At 49.7% G+C, this 22223-nt stretch overlaps 1 protein-coding gene across 1 annotated transcript in view; it reads right to left on the reverse strand.

Moving 5' to 3' along the window:
• Positions 1-1742: 1742 nt before the first annotated feature.
• The window catches only part of sowah (ankyrin repeat domain family member sosondowah), a 30444-nt gene continuing 9963 nt past the window's right edge, over positions 1743-22223 (reverse strand). Inside the window, exons 4-6 of the mRNA XM_089579970.1 lie at positions 6441-6626; positions 4554-4586; positions 1743-3775 (exon numbers count right to left, since the gene is read on the reverse strand). Coding sequence (XP_089436096.1) covers positions 3326-3775; positions 4554-4586; positions 6441-6626 — 669 coding nt within the window. The 3' untranslated portion in view covers positions 1743-3325. The remainder of the gene's footprint in view (positions 3776-4553; positions 4587-6440; positions 6627-22223) is intronic.

Genomic DNA, 22223 nt, shown 5'->3' on the forward strand with positions numbered 1-22223 from the left:
TCGCGGCATCGCTCAATTTAAAGGCGGCAAGGAAACTTCCAGATAGCAGGACAAGATCATCTACAGTAATCTGGAAAAACCTAGATGCAGCCTTTCATGGCTGCGATCGATCGAGATTAGACTGGTCGCTTCTCGCGTCACGAACAAAAATGATAACAGGCCTTTCCTGAAGCCTTGAGCGTGAACGAACAAACACTACAATAATACGTGGCAATATCATCGTCGTCGACAGTACATCACCGAGAGAAATGATTCGATTGGTTTTATGGGGGTCTAACGTCCAAAAGCGACTGAGGCTATGAGGGACGCCGTAGTGGAGGGCTGCGGATAATTTCGACCACCTGGGGTTCTTTAACGTGCGCTGACATCGCACAGTACACGTCGCCGGGATCGAACCCGCGTCTTTCGGGTCAGCAGCCGAGCACCATAACCGCTGAGCCACCGCGGCGGCTCCAGAAAGGATTCGAGAAGTAGCGCATTGGCCGCGGGTGGACCTTCTCCTGACTCCTGAGGTTGTTTGTGAGCGTGAGAGGCGCACACACTACACAGCACGTGAAGTGACAAACCGCATGGGCTCGCGCTGCTCCGCGGTTTTACACTGCAAACACCCGTACTTCCGAACTGCGCGCTAGAGATACGCAAACAGATACGAACCAAACGTACGCCCCCCCCGTCATAAGTACAAAGCCCAAGGGGTTAGCTTCTAAGCTATTTAGCGGGGCTCCCTAGCACATCTAGCAGTTGACAGCTTCGGAGGATGAATGCAGTAGGTCTCACAAGCAAACTCCTTGGGTCGTATACTTTTGACGGGGGGCGTACGTATGGCGTCACTGTAGATTACAGTCGTAATAATGAAGTCGGGGGCACCAAGTTCGAACTCTTTCCTGAGTGCACCGTATGCTATCAAATACGTTACCGGTGGTCTGTAGTACGAAAAACAGAACCCGACACTTTTGGAGAAGTACCTTCGTATACATTCACCTAACCATTTCCTGACACGCTAAAGAACCTTGACGAAGAAAAATATGAACGGAAGTGGCGGCTTCAACTGTGCAACACTGCATCCGAACAGTGTCGCGCACCTGAAAGGTAACGACAACGCTAATCGCGGGCTTGACACGGTTCAACAGTAAAACCTTCTTGGTTAAATTCACGGCAGTTTGGATCGCTTGTTTTTATCTGCAACAGGGACGGTTCAGTAAACAAGACGGGACACTCGCTGCGCAGCCGAGGTGAGTACTGCCGTAACTTCCGCGTCGAATTATTATTATTATTATTATTATTATTATTATTATTATTATTATTATTATTATTATTATTATTATTTTAGAGCGCAGCTCTTTGGCGCCCGTTCCTGGGTTTCGCGTCGTCGTCGGCGTTGTCGTCGGCCTCGTAACCAGCTCCGCCCCCCTTTCATCCCCCCAGCGCTAGCAGCGACCGACTGATACCGCTGGATGCCGCTGACGCCGCTAGAGAGTCAAGATAACGTGACTGCATAGAACACCGTCGCCGCCATGCAGAAAGAGGAGGAAAGGGTCCCCCCCCCCCCCCCCTGTTCTTATGTGGCGGATAGGGTGCTCTTCAGTTGCCGACGCGCCGGTTATTTCACGTAGGCCCCGGCACGTCGACGAATACGTGACCACCTTCCCACGGCTAGACCTGGTTCTTAGCGCTGCGGAAGCGAGGGTATCATATTGTTTGTGTCGGCATCGGCGGCGTTGTCCCTGAAACCAACTCCGCAGCTGGGGTTGACTCACTATCGGCGTCAGCGGCATCAGTCAGTCGCTGCTATCTCTTCCCTCCTCCCTTTATCGTGTTGTCCGCTTGCTGCGCGCGCTTCTGCCCCCATCGTTTGCCGCTGGGTGTACACGCCGCCCCCCTCCCCCCTCTTCCTGCGAAAAATAAAAAAAAATTCTGTGATAGCGCATACATGTGTTGCTCGATTTCTTTGCCTCAATCTATCGAAAAGGTGAAACAGCTTATTTGCTGCGCTCAAATTTCGCATTAGGAAGTAACGTAATCGTCGGTAATTTTTTTTTTTTTTTTGAAAGCGTTCATTTCGCAATCATGCAGAGCGCCCATCTCGAGAGAAGCCGCGCATCCTGATGTCGCGCGCTTGCGCATTCCAAGTCACTGCGCAGTAAGCCCACGAAGTGCGCAGAGCGAGACGAAGCGCGCGATTTGCAACGAAAATGCGAAAACAAGGCAAAAGTTTTCTGCACGGCGCGCCAAGTAAAGCGGCGCTTTGCCCGTATCCGCACCACAGGTTTTCCGCATGGCGCTGCCGTCGAAAATGACAACTCCATGACGCGCCAAAAACGAAACAAATTTTCAGGCGTGGCAGAGCTTACGGGCCCAAAGCCCGTGGGCATGGTGCGGCATTCTGCACACTATCGGTTCTTACCTGCAACAAACATTTGCTTCTGAGCGCATTCCTCTTTGTTTTTTTAACTTAGTAAATGTTCATAAGCTATTTAAACAAACTCTGGACACTTAATTAAATTGACGCATTAATAACCTACATTTAAATATGCCACATTATTCAGTAAAGTGAGCAGTCACCAAAATAAATATTACATGGAATCAATGAAAATGACCGCGTTTCCTGCATCGAAGAAAATTCTCCGAACTCCACAGATATGACTCATTCTTCATGGCATTACCGACTGCAACGTGTCACCGAGAGAGACACGTAACAGCCACTCATGAGGAATCAGTAAATAAATGAATAAATAAGTAGACAACGATGAATTAAATCCGAAGCGCAGATTAACCCATCTGTTTTTAGCTTAAGAAAGCCCTTGACGCAAAGGCTCGCGTCTGGCTCTGCGCACGATCCGAGATAAGGCAAAACCTATGCGGCATCATCTTGCGCTGCGCACGCGCAGGTTCGGTTTCAGCTTTCGAACGCTCACTGCCCAATCGGTATCACATGGAGATGTGCAATCTGTCCACGAAGAAATTCCGTTAATTCGCCCAACAGCATAAATACCCCCTCCCCCGCGTTTACTTTTGCGTGATGTGTCAACAGCGACCAATTTAGTTCTATCAAGACACAGTGCTGCCCCCTTCCTCCGCCAGCGAGGAACTTTCGGCGCAGTCGCGGCTCGGAACAACCAAATAAAAAACGCGAAGGTTTACAACGTGTCTCTCTCTGCATAAGCCAGACTGTAGTTTGAGCGCAACAACGCACTGCCGCAGGGGCGCACGACACACGGGGATATAAGCGCACACCGAAACTGCGCTAGTTTAGCCCCGGCGCCGTGAATACGGCGCGCATATAGCTCAGCATGCATGAAATCCAGAACGTTGGTTCGGTAGCCACTTACGAGTACGCAGCGCCCGAGAGAGCACTGACCCCTCTCTTTCGGCGACTCTCCGTTCCTGCCCCAGTTTTTGTGCGGCTACACAATGCCGCTATTTCTGCAAATGAAGATCTGAGAGGGGCCTCATACACGCACTGGGACTGCCGGCACGGACGAGCGCAAACTCCAGACGCTCGATCAGGCACGGGTCGCGAGCTAGCGCTGTGCAAGAAAATTTGAGACGGTCTGTGCGGTTTCGACGGACAGTGCCGGGAAGACAGATCACAGCGGCTGTCAGAACAGCGTGGCAGATGCGCCGCACCCACGGCGGCGGACGTTGGACGGGCAACGACGGACGCAACGCTTACCTCAAAGCGGTACAGGTCCGGGTCCTCCCGCAGAAGTCGCACGAGGGAATGATAGTCAGTCTGAGCAGCCCTAAGGAGCCACTCGCGTCGGCGGGGATCCAGCTGCAAAGCATTATCGCCCTTTCGTTTGGAACCGAGCGATATGGCAGGCATGGCGCGATACAACGAAACCAGTGTCTGCTCTGCATCTGGCACGCAGCTTCACCATCCCGCCTTCGACTACAGGCGCGGTGCAGCGACCACGAGATATCCCGGCGGCACCAACTACAACGCTAGAGAACAAGCCCGGTGTCCGGCGCTTTTTCGTGTCGTTTATTGCCAAAACTTGCCAGCCGGAATAACGGCTGCCATACTACGCCAGCAGCGACAGCCTAATCATCGCCCTCGCACAGTGAATTCCGCGAAATGCGAAAACGCGAGATAAATGACTAACGCCGCCACCTTCGCGCTGCACTATCTTGAGTTCGCTACGCGTCGCTTGGCGAACGAAAACGCCCGCTTAGCGCCTTCCGCCGCGGCCAATCCGTCCACTCCCGTAAGAAGCCGAGAAATGAGATCGAAGTGGCTATAGCTTCCGCTACGCGCGAGCGGCAGAACAGCTGTGTCTACGATGTTCCAAACCGCTACGCGACAGAAGGTAGAGGAAAGAAATACGACGCCCCGGCACGATACAGCTGCAGCAGCGATTGCAAGACTCGGGCGCACGCGCGGATCCCGCATCTTTTTCTTCTTCACTAATGAACAAGCACCCAAATTTTTCTATCCTCGCACGCGACGCCAAGCCAACTGTTGGGGACTGAAGACAACACGAGATCTTAGAGCTACCGAAGCGAACAGAAAGGAGTGCGTCAAGAAAGAAACAAATGTCGGGAATACTCACCGTATTCACACTGGTTGTGTCATCGTCCGGCGCCTGCAAGGACAGAAGGTATGGCAAACTGCAAACCTAGTAAGAATAAATGTATACAGCTAATGCCACCTGCTTGTCAAGGCCCAGTCCTACCCGTTCGCGAGCAGCACAGACGTCGCCACGCGCTCGAACAGGCTGCCGCGGAGCAAAGAAACCTAAACACGGCACCGGCTACTGGGCTCGATCGACAGTATTATGATTACAAAACAGAAAACTGAGCAGTGGACATCACAGGACAGAGGCAAACAGGGCGAGCTCAGACCAACACCTGTTGTTAGTCTGAGCTCGTCCTGTTTGCCCCTTTCCTGTGACGTCCCCTGCTCAGTTTTATGTTTTGTAATCATGTCATACCAACTAGCCCCTCATCGCACACTTGGAATTCGATCGACAGTCAGTGCTTATGTGCAAGTGGGGCCTGTAGTTGTTCGACCCACAAAAACGTGAGCTCCGCGCCTCGAAGCCAGCAGATTCTGCTCGATTTCACAATCGTCTAATCGCACCGCTCATGGACCATGGCTGGCGAGGTCTACGCATGAATGTTAAGGGAGGAGGAACTTTGCGGCACTCGTACACACAGACATGCAGCGCCGCACTGTGACCGCTTCAGGTTCCTTAAAATGCGCTTTCCTACTGCCCGAGAAATGCAAGCAAGGTTGGCGAGGGAATATCAAAAGTGAGCATGGTCAAGTCAGGCCCATGCCTCCGCGCACCTCCCTGAACATGCGGCCGTTGGCTGCTCGCGTTTCGTAATTGCCTCGAAGCCAGTTTACAGCGAGATGTGTGAGGGCCCCGTTGAAAGGTCTACAACGTGAGGGTGTGAGCTAAAAAATAAGGACGACAAGCCATCCGAAAATCGAAATCGCAACTGCTGGATCAGGATACAGACGCGCCCCACTGCACCATTGAGACAGATCAGATGTCTGAGCAGGACAAAAGTACATATTTTTTTGTTTTACTTTAATGGGGAAGAAGTACACGTTAGTCACGAAAGACTTGTCGCTGCTTTCGCATAAGCCCTTCCCCCTTTACGCCGACAGAACCCAATGCGAAGCGGTCTCGGGGAGTGTCGCACTAGCCAGAGAGATTTGCTTTCCGATGTGAGCGCAGCAGCTTACACTAACTGCTACCAAGTCTATAGCCCATTACGAACAATAGCTGCATGACCTACAGCTAGCCAACTTCAGAAACTAACCGCTTGGATGCGACAGCATCGGCATAGTGGGTGGTAGTACGTAACCCTGCACGAGGCGACAGCAGCTCGCCTGTTTCGGCGAGCCGCTGTTCTAGGCGAGAAGCGCGAAACGCGTCTGCGATGCGGACTTGACGTTCTCGCTCGGACTCTGAGGAACTCCAAGGTTACAAGGCATCTGCAGTTCCAACCAGGTGCGTTTACGGGACTAGTAATTCTTAAAAACGTTTATGGACCCACCCGCTTCTCAGCACCTAACACTAAACCCAGCATACGAGTCTTGCCGAGAAGCTTCCAAGTGTCTCCCTCAGGTAAAATTTTCGAAAATAACAAGCCGCACTGGTACAGATGGGCCTCGGAAAGCTGAATAGCGGCTGTCGCAGTGGCTTATGCAATAAAAGGCTCAGGAACATCCACTCAAACCACGTTTATATATAGCGCGGTCGCAGTGGCACGCTTACGCGAACCGCGACCCGGCAGTCAAGAATTATACCCAATGACATGTAGTAAACAATGGGGATGTCACCAGGTGAACAAAAGGCAGGATGCTACTCGACGTCCGGCACTGCGTGCCCGACGACAGAAACGGGGTTTACCGAGACTGTGACATCGGCGTCTCCGTTCTATAGCTAGCAGAACCTGCGGGCGTGGGAGGATTGAGTACTCACAGCGCGCGCTCCGGGCCCTTCCCGGCGCTTGGACGTCATCGCTCCCAAGCCGCTGGATGGCAGCGCAGGCTTGGCAGGCACGCCGCTGCTCTCGGCCATGCGGTTTATAATCAGCGTCTTCTCCTTCACGGTGCCGGGGCTTACCGTTACGTCTTGAATAGTCTTCTCCTTGGGGCTGGCGTTCCCCTGCGAACACGGAAAGCCCTATGCATATGTAACACTGCAACGTGTAGTAACTCACGTTCAACGTAGATGGCGGGTCATGTTCAGCTCTGGTTCGAAAGCGCTGCCCACGAGGCTTTCATTTCACCACGAGACAGAGAAAAAAAAATGCACTGCGCGAAGTCCGGACAGTAGAGAAAGCGGGTAATGGTTCAATGGAGTCTTTTTTCAAGAAGGCAAAAGCAGTCGGAGGTCCCGCGACTTCTCAGTCGTTTACGTCGAAATTTCTGAATGACCGCTGACAGGGAAACGATGACATGCCATTCGGCAGTCACTGCTACCTGTCTTTTGAAGCATATAACCACTGGCCTATGAGAAAAGTTATCCACCTTTTTTCTTTTTTTCAGCGCTCTTCGGTGTCGCGACCTACACCGACTAGATACTTGCTTTCGCGCCGTATACTGCGTGTATCAAGGTCCTTGCCAGCCACGATGTGCCGATAGTCGTCGCTCTGAAGCCGATGCCACATCTCTAGGCACCCTTCGACCAAACTTTTTAAGCCACTTTTTAAATCGCAGCGGGAGCGTCATCTCAAGAATGTCCTGTCTTTCCAGACTTAACGACATTAATACGCGGCAACTGGCCCCCAGCTCTCGACCTACACTGGGCATGCGGCTTGCTTGCCGATAGAGATCTGTATACAACGAAAGACTGAATTCTCGCAGCAAACACTTCTCTCGCTTCTACTTTTCCAATCTCGCGCATTTCAAAAGTTTACTAGTAACGCTCGTATGTGGTCACTATGATCTACTTGTTCTGCCATGCACCTCTACCGTACCTTCTCTGCAGCACGCTAAGTCAGAAACGCATCGTCTGCGTGCCAGCGCCTCAGTCATGCCAATATAATAAACGTCGGACGGTGCTGCGAAAAAATCGACAGCCTTTGTAGTTCTGCAGAAATTCTTAGACCAAAGCGCCGCGATCACTAGTACTGGTTGGTTTTTGATTAAAGATGCCGTAGATGAGTGCCGCCATTGCTTTACGTCCGGGATGAACGGATAAGCACGGCCGTTTCGCCAAGCAAATGCGTTCGACCTCACGCCGCCACGCACATGCCGGCCTGGGAATTTCGCAACAGATGGTGCTTGCCGCTAGTTTCTAGCAGTCATCATTTACTGCATGTTCTCGTTCGTGCCACATAATGTTTGTCCTGCTGCACACGCGCCACAGTATGCCTGACAAAGGAATCAAACATGGCATGATCTATCCACCTTTCCAGTTTTGCTCGCCATGAACGCACGGTCATAAGGAGGACTGCAGCGCTATTTTCGTGCGGGTCCAGCCGAACGTATTGTTACGACGCAGTGGAAGTGGAAGACGAAGTGGACTCCCGCGTGAAAGGGACGAACGAAGAAGAAGAGGTTGATGGTGCTTCCTGTTCGCGTTGGTGCTTCCTGCTGCTCGCCGCTATGAACTATTCACCTACCGCTTGTAAATAAATGTAAATAGTATTTCCCCGTAACAGTATCATTAACTGCGGTATCAGCACAACGTCGAACGCGTTAGCACGTAGATGAACTCACCAAGTGCTTATACACTGTAAGAGTGCAATGCAAGCCTTTCAAAACCTTCTCCCGCGACGCAGACTGCGGAACAAAACAGTTCTCGTGCGCAGACTAACGAGGAAAGTCCCAAGCAGCACAGGTAATCGGCCCAATATCACTTTGGTCCTTTGCCAATACATTTCCAATATTGAAGCTGCCGCGGTGTGTCAGTGGTTATGGCGCTCGGCTGCTGACCCGAAAGACGCGGGTTCGACCGCGGCCGCGGCGGACGAATTTCGATGGAGGCGAAATCCTAGAGGCCCGTGTACTGTGCGATTTCAGTGTACGTTGAAGAACGTACACTGAAAAGGTGGTCGAAATTTCCGGAGCCCTCCACTACGGCGTCCCTCACAGCCTGAGTCGCTTTGGGAAGGTAAACCCGCGTAAACCTGAACCTATTTCCAATATGGGGCCGATTACATGTGCTGCTTGGGGTGGTTCTGCTAGTACCGGGAAGACTAGCCCACCATGGACTTCTCGCTGCTTTAGGAAATGAACCACAACCTTGATTCCATAAACAGTTTGACAGATTCGATAAGCTCCCAAATCTCTACACCAATGACGGTTAATTTTCAAGATGTGAGAAAAAGCAATCATCCTTTCCGGGCATCTGTCAAGCAAAAAGTATATATATATATATGGAGATAACTATCTCGCACAATTTCCTCCGGAGGCAAACAAGACGAACGTGGCTCGAACAAACCGACGCGAGACCAAAAACACGACAGTCGCTGTCTTCTCTCTTGAAAAAGGAAGCGCAATGTCGGCGCCAAACAACGGGTTCTGCGTCAATAACAGACGCCAGAAACTGGGTTTCGCAGCCGTTCATGAAGAGAAAATTAAACGAAATGCGCGCTTACACGACTAATTATTAAAAAAAAGCTACAAAACAGAACCAGCCTTAAATTCAAAAGCAATTTCACGCCGTTGTAGACGCTGTGGCGACGTGTCTTAGTTTAAGAAACCGCTCCACAAGAGCCTTCCATTAATGCTTCGGATTTGGATGTCGCATAAGAGTTAAAATTCCTGCACGGACCGTGGTGAGATTTTGAACATTTTTCTGCGCTAAACCGACCAAAGGAAGGCAAAGGAATAGCAATGCAAAAGCATGTTCATTTTTCTTTCTTTTTTTTAACCATGCGTAGACAAAGAGTCATCAGGCTGAACGCGATGCTAGTTCCAACCAGCGAAGCGAACATTGTTTGCGGCCTAAAGTGCTGTACAAACCGGAAATCCAGCGGTTACACGTTCCACTCAACTTTGTTTCCGGGACTAAAGTGGGCTGATGCGCTGCCATACAGAATTCAAGCAGCATACTTTGCTCGTACGTATGCGCCGCATTGTCACACTTGTGGAACAACACGAGACTCCTCCAGAATCGCCAAACAACGGATGACGGCGCAATTTGACAACAGGACAGTGTTAGTAACTTTAACACCACTCGCACATCCGCATCTTATGCCGCGGCTTATCAACTCCACTTGCAGGCAAAGAGCACACTCCCACTGCTTCCCTAGAAACTTTGCCCGAATCCTGCACCCACAGTACGAGAATGGAGTGCATCCTGAACTACTTCAAAGCACAAGGCCGTTGCTAAGGGTTTATCGTAATGTATACGTGGAAGACAAAACGGGTCCATTTGCAGCAGTTGCTCATTAAATCCGCCTTCTCTTATCGCGCTGTAAAAGTAGGGCACCGGCCTAATCTCGGGCGTGTGCAGTCCACTCAGCCGATATGCACACATCACGCACAAACGCCTTCGTTCTGCACGCACCAGGCCTGTTCATTTATGCACAACTCCGCAACACATTGCTGAGATGCATATGGGCGAACGCGAGCGTTTTCTCTGCCACATTATAGGCACACACTGGGGAAAACCCCTGCACGCGAATATTCCATTGCTTTTTACCTCCATCCACGTATACTGTATTGAACCCGATTAATCAGAACCTTTGAATCGACGACAAGGACGTGTTGGACGCAGAAAGCAGCACACTGCCTTGCCTACATGACAGAAGAAGCTCTAATAATAAACTAATAATAATAATAATAATACCAACGACGCAGTCCACGTTACGTCAATGTTCCGCGCAATCGAAACTTTTGAAATCGATGGACATCGACTAGAGCCTTGAATAACAAAAACGTTACTACCTACGAGTGCAGGCTGCCGCTGGCGTGGTCGCACTCCACGGCGGACACGGGGGAACCAGCCATTTTCCCCGGAGCCCGCTTGTGATAAACCGCAGCATACAGAAGTAGCGCGACACTACTACCGGATGGTGGCAGCGCGGCTAGCCAAGCGTGTCCCCTGTGCGCTCATCAGCAATCGGGCACGCTCCGGCTATTACAGGGCGACCTATGCGCGATTCAGTGAACTGAAACAGTAGCCGCAGTTGTCCCTACTGACCACCAGGATGACGCCGAGGCTTAAGCGCACTGACTATGCCTCGACGGCGTTCAGGGGCTCAACGACTGCATGTGATAAAATGCACACACATCAGCACATTGATAGCAGCATAATGACAGCACGAATTGCAGCCAAGCTACAAGCACTCCACAATGCCGCCCTCAGACTATTTGCGAATCCTAATTGTTCGGAGGCTTCAGTGATGTACACGCTGATCGTCTGCTGCACTCACGCTGCGAAATTCGCCGTGCTTTCTGCACTACAACTGCAGCTTTCAGCGCTTTTTTTTTTTTTTTACCGCGCAAATTGTTTGGTTCTTTACTCGCCTTCAACCCGTCTCTTGAGAAGCAGCTAAACCGTTTACTCAGAGGCAAATGCCTTTGTTCATTTCCAGGATGCCTTGCGTACGAAAAATTTTGTGCAAGAGTCAAGTTGGCATGCGCTAAAGCTGCAAAGAGGGGGGGGGGGGTGGGGGGGGGGGGGAGAGAGGCAAAGTCCAGTTAGGAGATCGTCGCAACACTGCACTACCAGCAGTTAGTAAAGAAAAAAAATACCGGCCTCAATACCTGCTCACTTATCAACGCATGCTCAAGTGTGGCCGGAGGTGACTAATAAGCACAGGCATGTAAACTGCACGAAAAATTCCATCACAAATAATATGACGACCGCTTCAGACATGTGGAACACCCTGAAACTACATTGTAAACATGACCGCCAGGACTAGGACGACGTGCCAAACGATCAAATATTGGAAGTCGAGGAAAACAACACAACAGCTGAAGTCAACTGTCCCTTACGCAATCTGGACGCTTCGAGCACTCTCTTCTACCTCAGCGCGGCCAGCTTGAGGTGAAGAACCATTACAAAGTAAGGAAACTGCAATGTGCTGACGTGCCAAACGCCACCTGGGTTTTAAAGAAGAGTACGATGTCCGATCGTTTCATCCTCGTCGTACGAAATTGAAGCAGAGCGCGATGCGTCAGAACGTACATGCAACCAACCAGCTGCGCATAAATTGAGGAGCCTGCAGTACCGACAACATAAAAATACCTAGCAAAAACACAGCACACAAAATGCTTAAAGTCCATGCTATTAACGGTACTCAAGCTTAAACACGCTCCAAGAGTTAGCCTCACAGTTCGCAAGTCACATTGCCCTTACAAGTCGCCTTTCGTTCATCTTGAGAACAAAAAAGAAAGAAAGAGGCAAAACTAAAAGCTCCCGAAAGTATACCGCTGCCAGAATAAGTATCAGTTAGAAAACTCCTATAAACAGTGCAAGCCGGGCCGCGACCATGGTTCCCTGAGCGGTGTCTTCTCGGAAACGATGTCACAGTCAGCAGCAATAAGCAGCGGATGTTCAAGCCTCCCTACCCCCCAATCGTCACCTGCGGCACCGGCCCAGAACAGACGAAACGCGCACAGACACTCAGGGAGGTGTGGACAAGGCCGAACTCCAAGCAGACAGCTTCGAAGCATTACTCCCTTCATGAGTCACTCGCCGGAGCAGCTGCCCCCTCTCTCCCCATGGTCTCCACATCCGTCGCTGATGGCAGTGCAGTTATGGTGGCTAGTGCAGCGAGGCAAAAGCGCGGGCTGAAGGAGGAAGGCTCCCTTACAGAAGGTCCTCGAGGTGGAGCGCGCGCGCTCCGGTGCAGTCTGCGCGGGGTGACAAGTGGTATACGTACGCGGCGCGGTCTGCGAGGTAAGCACGAACCGCAGCTGAGGCGCGGAAACCTCGGGTGGAACGAACCAGCGCAGCCGACGCACATCCTGAGTGCGGCGCATCGCTCGTGCGGTGCCGAATGCGCGCAGCAAAGCTTACTCGATCCGGGGCAGATGTTTAAAGCAGCGCGTGCCGGCGCAGGAAAGGGAGCCAGGTAGCGGTACTCGCGCCGGGGTTTACACAACTGGCCCCGAAGCGACGAGGCTGCCGACAGAGCGCACGATGCGCGCACACGCACCGGTTCCACACTGAATCCCTGCCGGCTTCCTTCCCATTCCGGACGGCAAATAACGCGATCAAAATGCCGCCCATCAGCGACGCCGCTCAACAAGTAATCGACCGGCACGCTTGCTTCGAGGCGAGAAAAAAAAAAATGGCCGACGATTAAGTTACTTCCTAATGCGAAATCTGAGCGCAGCTCATCAGCTGTTTCAGCTTTTCGACAGATTGAGGCAAAGAATTCGAGCAAGACGTGTGTACAATTACAAACAACTTGTTATTTTTCACACATTTTCCTTCTTCAAGAAACACTCCGCTAACAGCTCTTGATATTCATGAAGGAAGCTTTGTTGTCGGAGAAATAGATGGATATATGGTCGACTTGCTGCACCAATGACTGGTTCCCAAAGACGAGGTCTATGCAAGTATTTCGCGAGGCAGCCGTGGGAGGCGTTACGAGCGAGAAGAACGGGATGTTCTCCCGCATATGTGGTAAGAAATTCCGGTTTGTATTTATATGTACATCAAAGTCCCCACCCACCCTGCCACCCTGGCAGGTGGTAGTTAATGGCTGATCGCGAGAGTTCGCTCACCGTTGTCAGCGCTAACGCATGCAGCCCACATCTCTCTCTCGTCACCCCACGTACCTATAAGCGCGATTCAGGCGTCCACTGACCGAGGGAACCAGTTATGCGCACTTCCTTTCCTTAAAATGATCGGAGTGTAAAACGCTGTCAACGCCAACGCCAATGAACACAATGAACGCCGACGGCCTATGGCTTCAGCGCCGCGTTTCTGGCAACGTTGTCAGTGCCTGCAGCCCACATCTCTCTCTTATCACCCCACGTACAGCCTTTGTCAAAAGTTTAGAGCCCAGGAGGTTTGCTTCTAAGCGCTATTGTGGCGCTCCTGTAGCACTAATGGAAGTCGTACGCATCGGAGGGAGCAGGACCAAAAATCTTCTTACCTTCCGGAGATTTGGGACGCTGAGGACGCATTACGAGCAATGCAATGTGGGCCAGAAGCAGACCCCCTGGGCTCTAAACTTTTGACAAAGGCTGTACCTATAAGCGCGATTCAGGCGTCCACTGACCCAGGGGAGCCAGTTATGCGCATTTTCTTTCCTTAAAATGGCACAACGTTGTCAATGCCAACGCACGCAGCACAGATCTGTCACTACCGCCACGTAGCTTAAAGCACGATTGAGGTGTCCACTGCTCCAAGAGGGCAGTTATGTGCCTTTCCTTTGCTTTCCAAGCTCCCGCTCGATTGGTTTCTTGGCTTAAAGCGCGACTAAGGGGTGTCCACTGCTGGTTACAACGGACAACGGCGACGCCGCGAAACGCAGAAACGGGCGCCAAAGAGCTGCGCTCCAAAAGCGCAGCACCGAGCTATTGGCGCATACGACAAGTCATATAGAAGCGAGAGAGAGAGCTTGAAAGCAGAAATGGAGTTCTTCCACAGTACTTAGGTGTTATAGAGCACGAACAAGCCAGCTCCGGTTCGATACGTAACGTCGACGCGAAGTCAGCTTTTGGTAACGGCTTCCGATGCAATTAACGCAGTTATTTGCAGTGCCGAATGATTAATAAATTATTTTTCTCAAGTAAATTTGGTTAACGGGACATCCTTTAAGATGACAAATGACTAATAAAAGCTACACTTTCACAGAAGCAGTTTGTGCTACAAGAAGAAACAATTTATTGCCGCGTTGCGCGAAGTTTCTTTTTCAATAATGCGGACATTTGAAGACCTAAAAGAGCGCGAAACGCTGACTAAACGGGATAATGTGCTTGTTTGAGCAAGCGCTCGATCCTAAACCTCGGCAGGGGCCAATAGGAGCGCCGTGTTAGAGGGACATCGCTAGAAACCCTTACGGTCAAGATTAACGATAGCCAGCATTGCATGTGGCCATAAACTTCTCCGCCAAATATTGCCCACAGTGCGAGACATATAACTGAGCAAAACATTAAATCCATTTCTTGTTGCGGCGCTAAGCTCATCGCATTCGAAGTAGCTTCCCGCGTCACCGAACTCGAGTCTCTTGCTGGCTGGTCGCTGCGACAGTATGGGAAAACAAAGTGGACTCAACGCACGCCTCAACCTCACAACGAGACGGGAGAGGAAAAGAGAGGGTTTCCACTAACATGTGTAGCTGAAGTAACACGGCTGTAACGGCCAGGCGGGACTGGTTTCGCACTCAGCCGGAGACCAGTCGAGGAACAAGATGAGGTGACAAAAATTCTGACCGCTGCCTTTTCACTAGCCCTTTCAAAGAACCCTTCAAGAGGCCGTTCTACGGACAGCGCCTTACCATGCCCCATGCAATTCATAGGCTGTGCGTACCTCACAAGCTCATTACGGCAGAACAAGCGCAAGTTACTTCCTTATGAGAGGAGGTAGCTTTCTTCGACGCCGCTAGCTCTATACGGCCTTCACCTTATAGTGCTCGGCGTATCGCGCGTATCGCCTGTGACGGAGTGAGCTAAACTAGTGCACTGCACGGGCTCGGGCCAGCCCGAAAGCCCGGGCCCGGCCCGGCCCGCGGGCCGGGCCGGGCCGGGACATGATTTATTTTGCCGGGCCTGGGCCGGGCCCGGGCCTGAAGTTGCGGGCCCGGGCCGGGCTCGGGCTTAAAGCTGCGGGCCAGAGCCAGGCTTCGGTCCGTACAGAAACGGCTGGTGTCCGACTTTTCATTCAATATTGCAGAGTGAAGTGCAGAACTGCGGCATTGAAGCAGCGACACGGATGAGCTATGAGTTATAGTACGCGCTGAGGAAAAAACTAAGCTTTATTCATTGACTTATTTATTTCCTTATTTCCACACCGCGGTGCAGTGACTGTAAAATTCAACCGGCCTTAATTGGCCATTGATCATTCGCGTTCCCAAAACATACCTATACACTATTAGAAATGCATTAGGGAAGAACATATTAGTTAAGGACGCTTATGGTCTTCAAGGGGGGTCTAAACACACTTGCCATGATAAAGTTTTTCTCTCTCTCTCTCAAGCACATACCATGAAATACGCAAGCCTTTTAGCTTTTCGTTTCTGCTGAAAGGTGACCAGTTCGGCTATGAGCTCAACCTGTGAGATCGCGTTCAGTAAAAAAAAAAAAAAAATGTCATCCTACTGCTTGCTAGGCAGCCTTAATATTTATACTTCGCAGGCGGCAGAATATAACTGATTACAATCATGGGGGAACGCAGAGTAGACTAATACGCGTGTATGCAGCCCTTTTTATTTGGCTCTCGGAACTTCCGAGTTTATCTTTGCCCACCTACACGAGATCAGTCTCCAAAAGACGGGCCTGGCGAGAACTACTCTTCATCACTTCCTTCTGGGTTAAAGAGAACCAACTTTCTTTACTCAGAACCTTTGTCGGCCAGTTACTTATCGGTGTAGTAGCAGTCTACTTGCTCAGTTACTGTGAAACGGGCCGGGCCGGGCCCGGGCTGGGCTTCACTCCGGGATTCACGGGCCGGGCCGGGCTCACTAGGGTGATAATTTAGCGGGCCCGGGCCGGGCCCGGGCTTGAAGCCGCGGGCCTGGGCCGGGCTCGGGCTTCAGGTCGCGGGCCCGGGCCGGGCTCGGGCCTCAAATTAAGGCCCGTGCAGTGCTCTAAGCTAAACTGCAAATAATTTTCATTTCAACTCACAGACCTACATACATTGCTAACATGCCTGAAGAAACGGTCTTCTCCAAAAAATTTACATGGACAATGTCCAAGTGTCCGTTGCCGGAGACGCGGAAAGCGGGAATTCTGAAAGATAAATTCAAGCAAAGGATAACCCGAACGGCGAAACAACCAAAAAATGTATTGGTCGTAATGCTCCACTGGCAGATGATGGTGCAGTTTTGAATTCTGCTCTTGATTTACTGTATGGGCCTGAGTATTTGCATGCAGTTCTACCCCCTATAGGCACATTCAGAAATTTATCAAAATTAGATCAGTTTAGTTATGCTGCAGATAATTTTTTTCACATTTCTGCAATAAAGGGAGACTATCAGAGATGAAAACCTGTAAGTTCGTAACGCTTATCCAACGTTTTCAATGCTCGGGCACTTTAGACTTAAATCCGCCAGCAGCTATAACCATGGGCTTATGTTTTTTGGGGTTTAACGTCCCAAAGCGACTCAGGCTCTGAGGGATGCCGTAGTGAAGGGCTGCGGAAATTTCAACCAGCCGGGGTTCTTTAACGTGCACTGACATCGCACAGTACACGGGCCTCTAGAATTTCGCCTCCACCGAAATTCGACCACCGTGGCCGCGATGGAACCCGCGTCTTTCGGGTCAGCAGCCGAGCACTATAGCCACTGAGCCACCGCGGCGGCAGCTATAATCATAGATCCCGGCAACATGACTGTAGATGAAATATACCAAGTGCACCAACGCACACCCACAAAGATGTTCCAGCCGAGCACAGTGAAATTTCATTTTTTATTGCGTTAGCAATACTACTGTAGGTTTCGAATAGTCGCGTAGCCCCGGTCGGTAGGGACGGATGACCTTGAACAGCGTTGCTTCAGCTGCGCTCCGCCAGATTGCAGCGCCGTCGCCGCGCGGCAGCGGCGCCGAGCAGTTTGCTCTGTCTACGACAGATGGCGCCACTAGGAGGTCCGCCACTTCTGGCACTCGAAGCCAGCGTTAGCAGCATTGGTGCTCAGTGCATCGATGACATTCGAATGATATAGGTTAAACAATAAGCCTAATTTCTAGTCAGACCACGTAAATAAATAACACGAGTAGGAAATTGGTCGAGTTGGGGAATCGAACCACGGTCTCCGGAGTGCCAGACGAGCACGCTAACCACTCCGCCGTGCCGGCTCGATGGTTTGAAATGAACAAAGGCACGTCTAGTGAATACGGTGTCTTCGTTCACTCCCATCTTCCTCCTTGCCTGTTACGGCGAGGTTCAGGTGTCCACCGAGATATGCGAGACAGATACATTTCCTTTCCTCAAAAACCAATTTACCGACGAGCAAGGTGTACAGCCGAACGGGCGATGGCGTTCTGTGGACTCCCTGGCAGCGTGGCGGAGTGGTCACGTGACCAAATATCGCGGCGCCCATGCGGCCGCGTTGTAAGGCGTCTATAAATGCACGCTTGCCTTGGCATAAATGCTTTGCTATGCAGTCCTCTAAGGAGAAGTGGCAGCGACAGGAAGAAGCGAGAAAGCGACAACGTGCACAAGAGACGCCAGAACAGCGTGAAGAACGTCTTGCAAAGCGCCGAGCTAAGGATGCAGCTCGGCGACAACCTCTACCTCGCAGAGTGGTTCCACGTCATCGGTCACCGATGAATCTCAACACCTGACCATAAAGAAACATACTATGACCTGACTGCTCAGGAACGCCGCAATGCTACCAGGCGAAGGCAACGCGCCGAAGAATCGCCAGAAGAACGCGCGCACAATTGCTAACGCAATTTACCCGGTTTACCCAGAGCTAAACCACTGCCAATTTTTTTTTCAATGCTGCATTCTGGGGGTGGCTGAAAACATGCGAAGTGGTGTCACCGTGATCGGTCAAGAGCTGAAATTTAAAAAAAAAATTGTAAATTATAAGATTAATGACATGCACGTAAACTCAACTCCACTGTTCACAAAGACCCCCCCCCCCCTCACCCTCTGTAAGATTTATAGAAGAGTAGGGCAAAGCATGACACTTTGTTACCTAATGCCTCCAAGCTTTCAAATAAGCAAACAAATTAGACATGCAACTGGCATGACCCGGCACGTGTCCACTACAACTCCACTTAAAGCTGACAAGGTTGGTCTCCTTCAAGCATAGAGAAAAAAATTCCATAGCTAGCATTGGTCAACGAAAAAGCACTCGAAAGGCACGAATTTCAGCCCGCTATCTTCTTTAGCAATGTGCAGCTCCACTGACCAAGCATCTTGGACGAACATAAGAACACATTTATTACAAATGGTTACTGGTCTTAACGTATGGAAAGTTTAGGAAAGTTCGCGCCTCGCGTTCTTTATCAGCAGGCTACACGTGGGGTAAAAAATGCGACATGGTGATGTTCTGCAGGGCCTAAATTAACGGCAATGGCTTTAATGCTCGCTCCAATGGTTTTCAATGGTCTTAACGCTCTCTAGGATGGTTCTAATATACAAAAGAAAATCACTGATTGCCAAATGGCACTAAAAAACCTCTGGAGAGCATCACGCAGCACCGAGGCCGCAAAGCGCTTCAGTGTCCCGAAAGAGAAAATGAAGGAATGCAGAGGACACGCAGTTTCTTTGGGATCTAAGCAATGCCCACTTTCCGGCTAGCAAGAACAGCTACTTGTACAACATGTTCTGACAATGCAGCGCAAGCTCTGTTCAGTCTGGTGTACGGTCACGTCCAAAAGATTGCATTTGTATACTGCAAATTGAACCAAGTTGCATGCCCATTTGACAGGGGCGATGTGAATGGACAACAGCGGTGACAAAAAAAAAAGAAGTTGCGAAGAAGGCAGGAAATTCAAAAGGATCGCGTAAACTGGCTATGCGCGAAGTCTGGCAATAAAAGTGCCTAATCTGTAGCTGTAGCAGGTCACAGAGCCAAAGAATGCCGGGTTCCGTTTGAATGCAGTGTTTGCCATGCAGATAGGGTCAAAAAGATATGCAGCTGCCCATGAAGACAACTTCATGCGAATTCACTGAAAGACTGAGTAACATAATGATTTTGGAAGAGCGTCTGATTTTGCTCCGGTGGTCGGGGTAAAAATGCAACATTTGAATTTAGCAATATCATTAAATTTTGCTGTGTTCTGTTTGAGCTGGCTTTCTCATATTTACTGAACGCGAAGCCAGTACGGTAGCAAATAACAGTTACATTTGGCTGTTGACACTTAACAATAAAAAGAAAGCTACGATTTGCAAATTTTCTCGTGTTTTCCCCACTCTCCCTTAATACATCAGATTATGACCTTTACAATTGTTTTGGGGTCACCTTAATGCATCCCCCATTTCCTATCCATGTCATTTGTATAGTCATGGATAAAAGTTTGCCGAATGCGGTTTCACGAAATTATATATATACTTTTGTGTTTTGTAGACAAATGCAGGTTCATAAATAACACTGAAGCACAAGGGGACATGCTTTCTCCATTTCCTATTCCAACGCAGAAATAATTTTTTTGCCCTCTAATCCACATTCCGCAAACTTCTGTCCATGACTGTAGAGGTGCCGTCAGAAGTAAATAGAAGGCAATACTAGCAAAAAAATTTAATCATTGCCCCCCCCCCCCCCCCCCCCCCCCAATTCATGCATCCTTGAATACATATGTGCAGCCTAATTGTGATTGTGAAATTGCATAGTGCACCAACAAACATGGACCATTAATTAAGCTTTAGATTTAAAGAAATTAAATTTTTTTGACAAAGTCGCCTTCCATTTACTTTTGGCGGTGAGTGTCCATTATTATCCCTGTACATTGTACCTCAACTTCTTTGTCTCATCACTGACCCTTTCATCTTTACACATTTTCCACAGGAGTCCCCAATCACGTTGTCGTACGCACCGCTAGTAAATTAACTGTGGGGTTTAACGACCCGAAGCAACACATGGGCTAGGAGGGACGCCATTGTGGAGGGCTCCGAAATTATATAGATCACCTGGGGTTCTGCAACGTGCACTGACATCGCACAGCACACGAGTGTTTTTGCATTTCGCCTCCACTGAAATACTGAACCCGTGACCTTAAAGGGCAACTGAAGCGGTTTTAGAATTAGATGAATTTAAGCTTGCCGAATGTGCAAAATGTGCAGGTAAAGCCTGCGAAATCGTTTTGCCCTAGCATTTGAAATGGTGGCATAATCATCGAATAAAGTCGTCGTCAGCGTTGAGACTTCTCTGAAGTGCACAGAGACTGGCAGAGTCCCCGATTATGACATCACATATGATGGCACTACATTTCCAGCGAAGGAACGGTTATTCCATGGAAAAAAAATGACGCCACCGAAGGTGAAGCTTACGATGCATTGTTTGGCGCCATCTGACGACACACAGCAGCATGCAGGCGTAAGCAGCGGACGTCTGAAATTTCAGCAACAATGACGTCACTGCAGAGTTTTCTCGCACTCCTCCAACGTAGTGAGGAGAACCCTAACCTTGGCCGCAGATTTAATCGACGATTATGTCACCATTTTAGATGCTGGTGCAAAAATACTTTGCATGCTTTATCTAAAAGCTTGATAAATTCGAATTCTTCAATAACCTCGAATTCTCAAAAAACCGCTTCAACTTCCCTTTAAATCAGCAGCCAAATGCCCCATCCATCGCGGTGGGTACGCATCGCTCATGTGCAGGAACCTTTTCTCCACCCCCCATATTTTTATACGTAGTGTGAGCAAGGAAAAGTTACCTAAGCCATTCTGAAGTTGTTCCAATACCTTATAACATTCGGTTTAAGGCTAGCACCTTTAATTTCATTACTTGCATTGGCAACCTGCAAGTAACCGACATTATCCTAAGAGGCGCCAAACACGTGAGACATTTAGATGAGCGGCTGGCTGCATTTGGATAGTGTTTGCCGCTCACAACCTCCTTTCAGCCAAAAAGTGAAACATTTATATTAAGCATGACAGTGTTTAATTTACTGCAGTTTCTTTTTTAACTGTATAGTTAATAAAAGAAAGAACACATTGTGGCAAATACAAAAAAATCTGACCCCCTTTCTGGAGCAAGGAACATCAACCTATTTAAAAATACTGCGCTTTCTGATGACGATATCAATTTATTGGTGAAAACGTAGCTTAGCCAGACTGTGCCGTGCCCAGCGTGTTTGGTGCTCAGCTTGAGAAGGGGCCACCAAAGACTCATTTTCCAAGTGTTTCATTCCAGAGAAGCCACGCTCCAGACAAGGGAAAGCATGTACCCATTGGAAAACGGGTGGGTAGAGAGGTGGGTAGAGAGCTGTCACTAGCACCTATAGAGTAAAATGTCGATGCTGCGAAATCGCGATGAAACTGTCGCTGCTGAGCGGGGTCAGTGCGAGAAGAGGACACCACCTTGGGCGTCATGCTTGCGCGATAGCTCTGGATTGCCAGGTTTCATGTGAAGTTTAAAAATACTCTAATTTGAATCTAACACCCTTAGTAGATTGGTGATGAGGAATGGTGTTATAACTATGTGGGAATTGTGGCATGATTTGAACTGACAACAAAACTAATTCCAAAACTGATATGGAGTCCTTTTGCAGCATACTGAATGGCATAACTTGTCCAGAAGCGGCTCAGATAGCTCAAAAGGGGGCATTTTGCGCCATCATTCAAACTGACCAATTTGAATAGGCATTATAAGTAAAGAGTTAATAATATAATATAATAATATAAGGACTACGGAAATTTAGACTACCTGGAGTCCTTTAACTTGCACTGACATCGCACAGTACACGGACCTCTAGAATTTCGCGTCTATCCAAATTCGATTGCCGTGGCCGGGATTGAACCCACGTCTTTCGGGTCAGCAGCCAAGCTCCATAACCACTGAGGCACTGCAGCGGCCATACCCTGCAACTCTGGTGATCAGCTAAGTCACTGTTCCAAAACATATATGGATTACTTTTGTCAGTGAGTGTACTGCTACCCGCTAATAATACCAAACTAATACCAACAGGTTTATTTCTCAACTAATACTTTAGGTGACAAATCAGTGTATTGTAA

The sequence above is a fragment of the Amblyomma mixtum genome, chromosome 3 (genome assembly GCF_055824585.1).
Source record: "Amblyomma mixtum isolate Tamu chromosome 3, ASM5582458v1, whole genome shotgun sequence".
NCBI lineage: Eukaryota > Metazoa > Arthropoda > Arachnida > Ixodida > Ixodidae > Amblyomma > Amblyomma mixtum.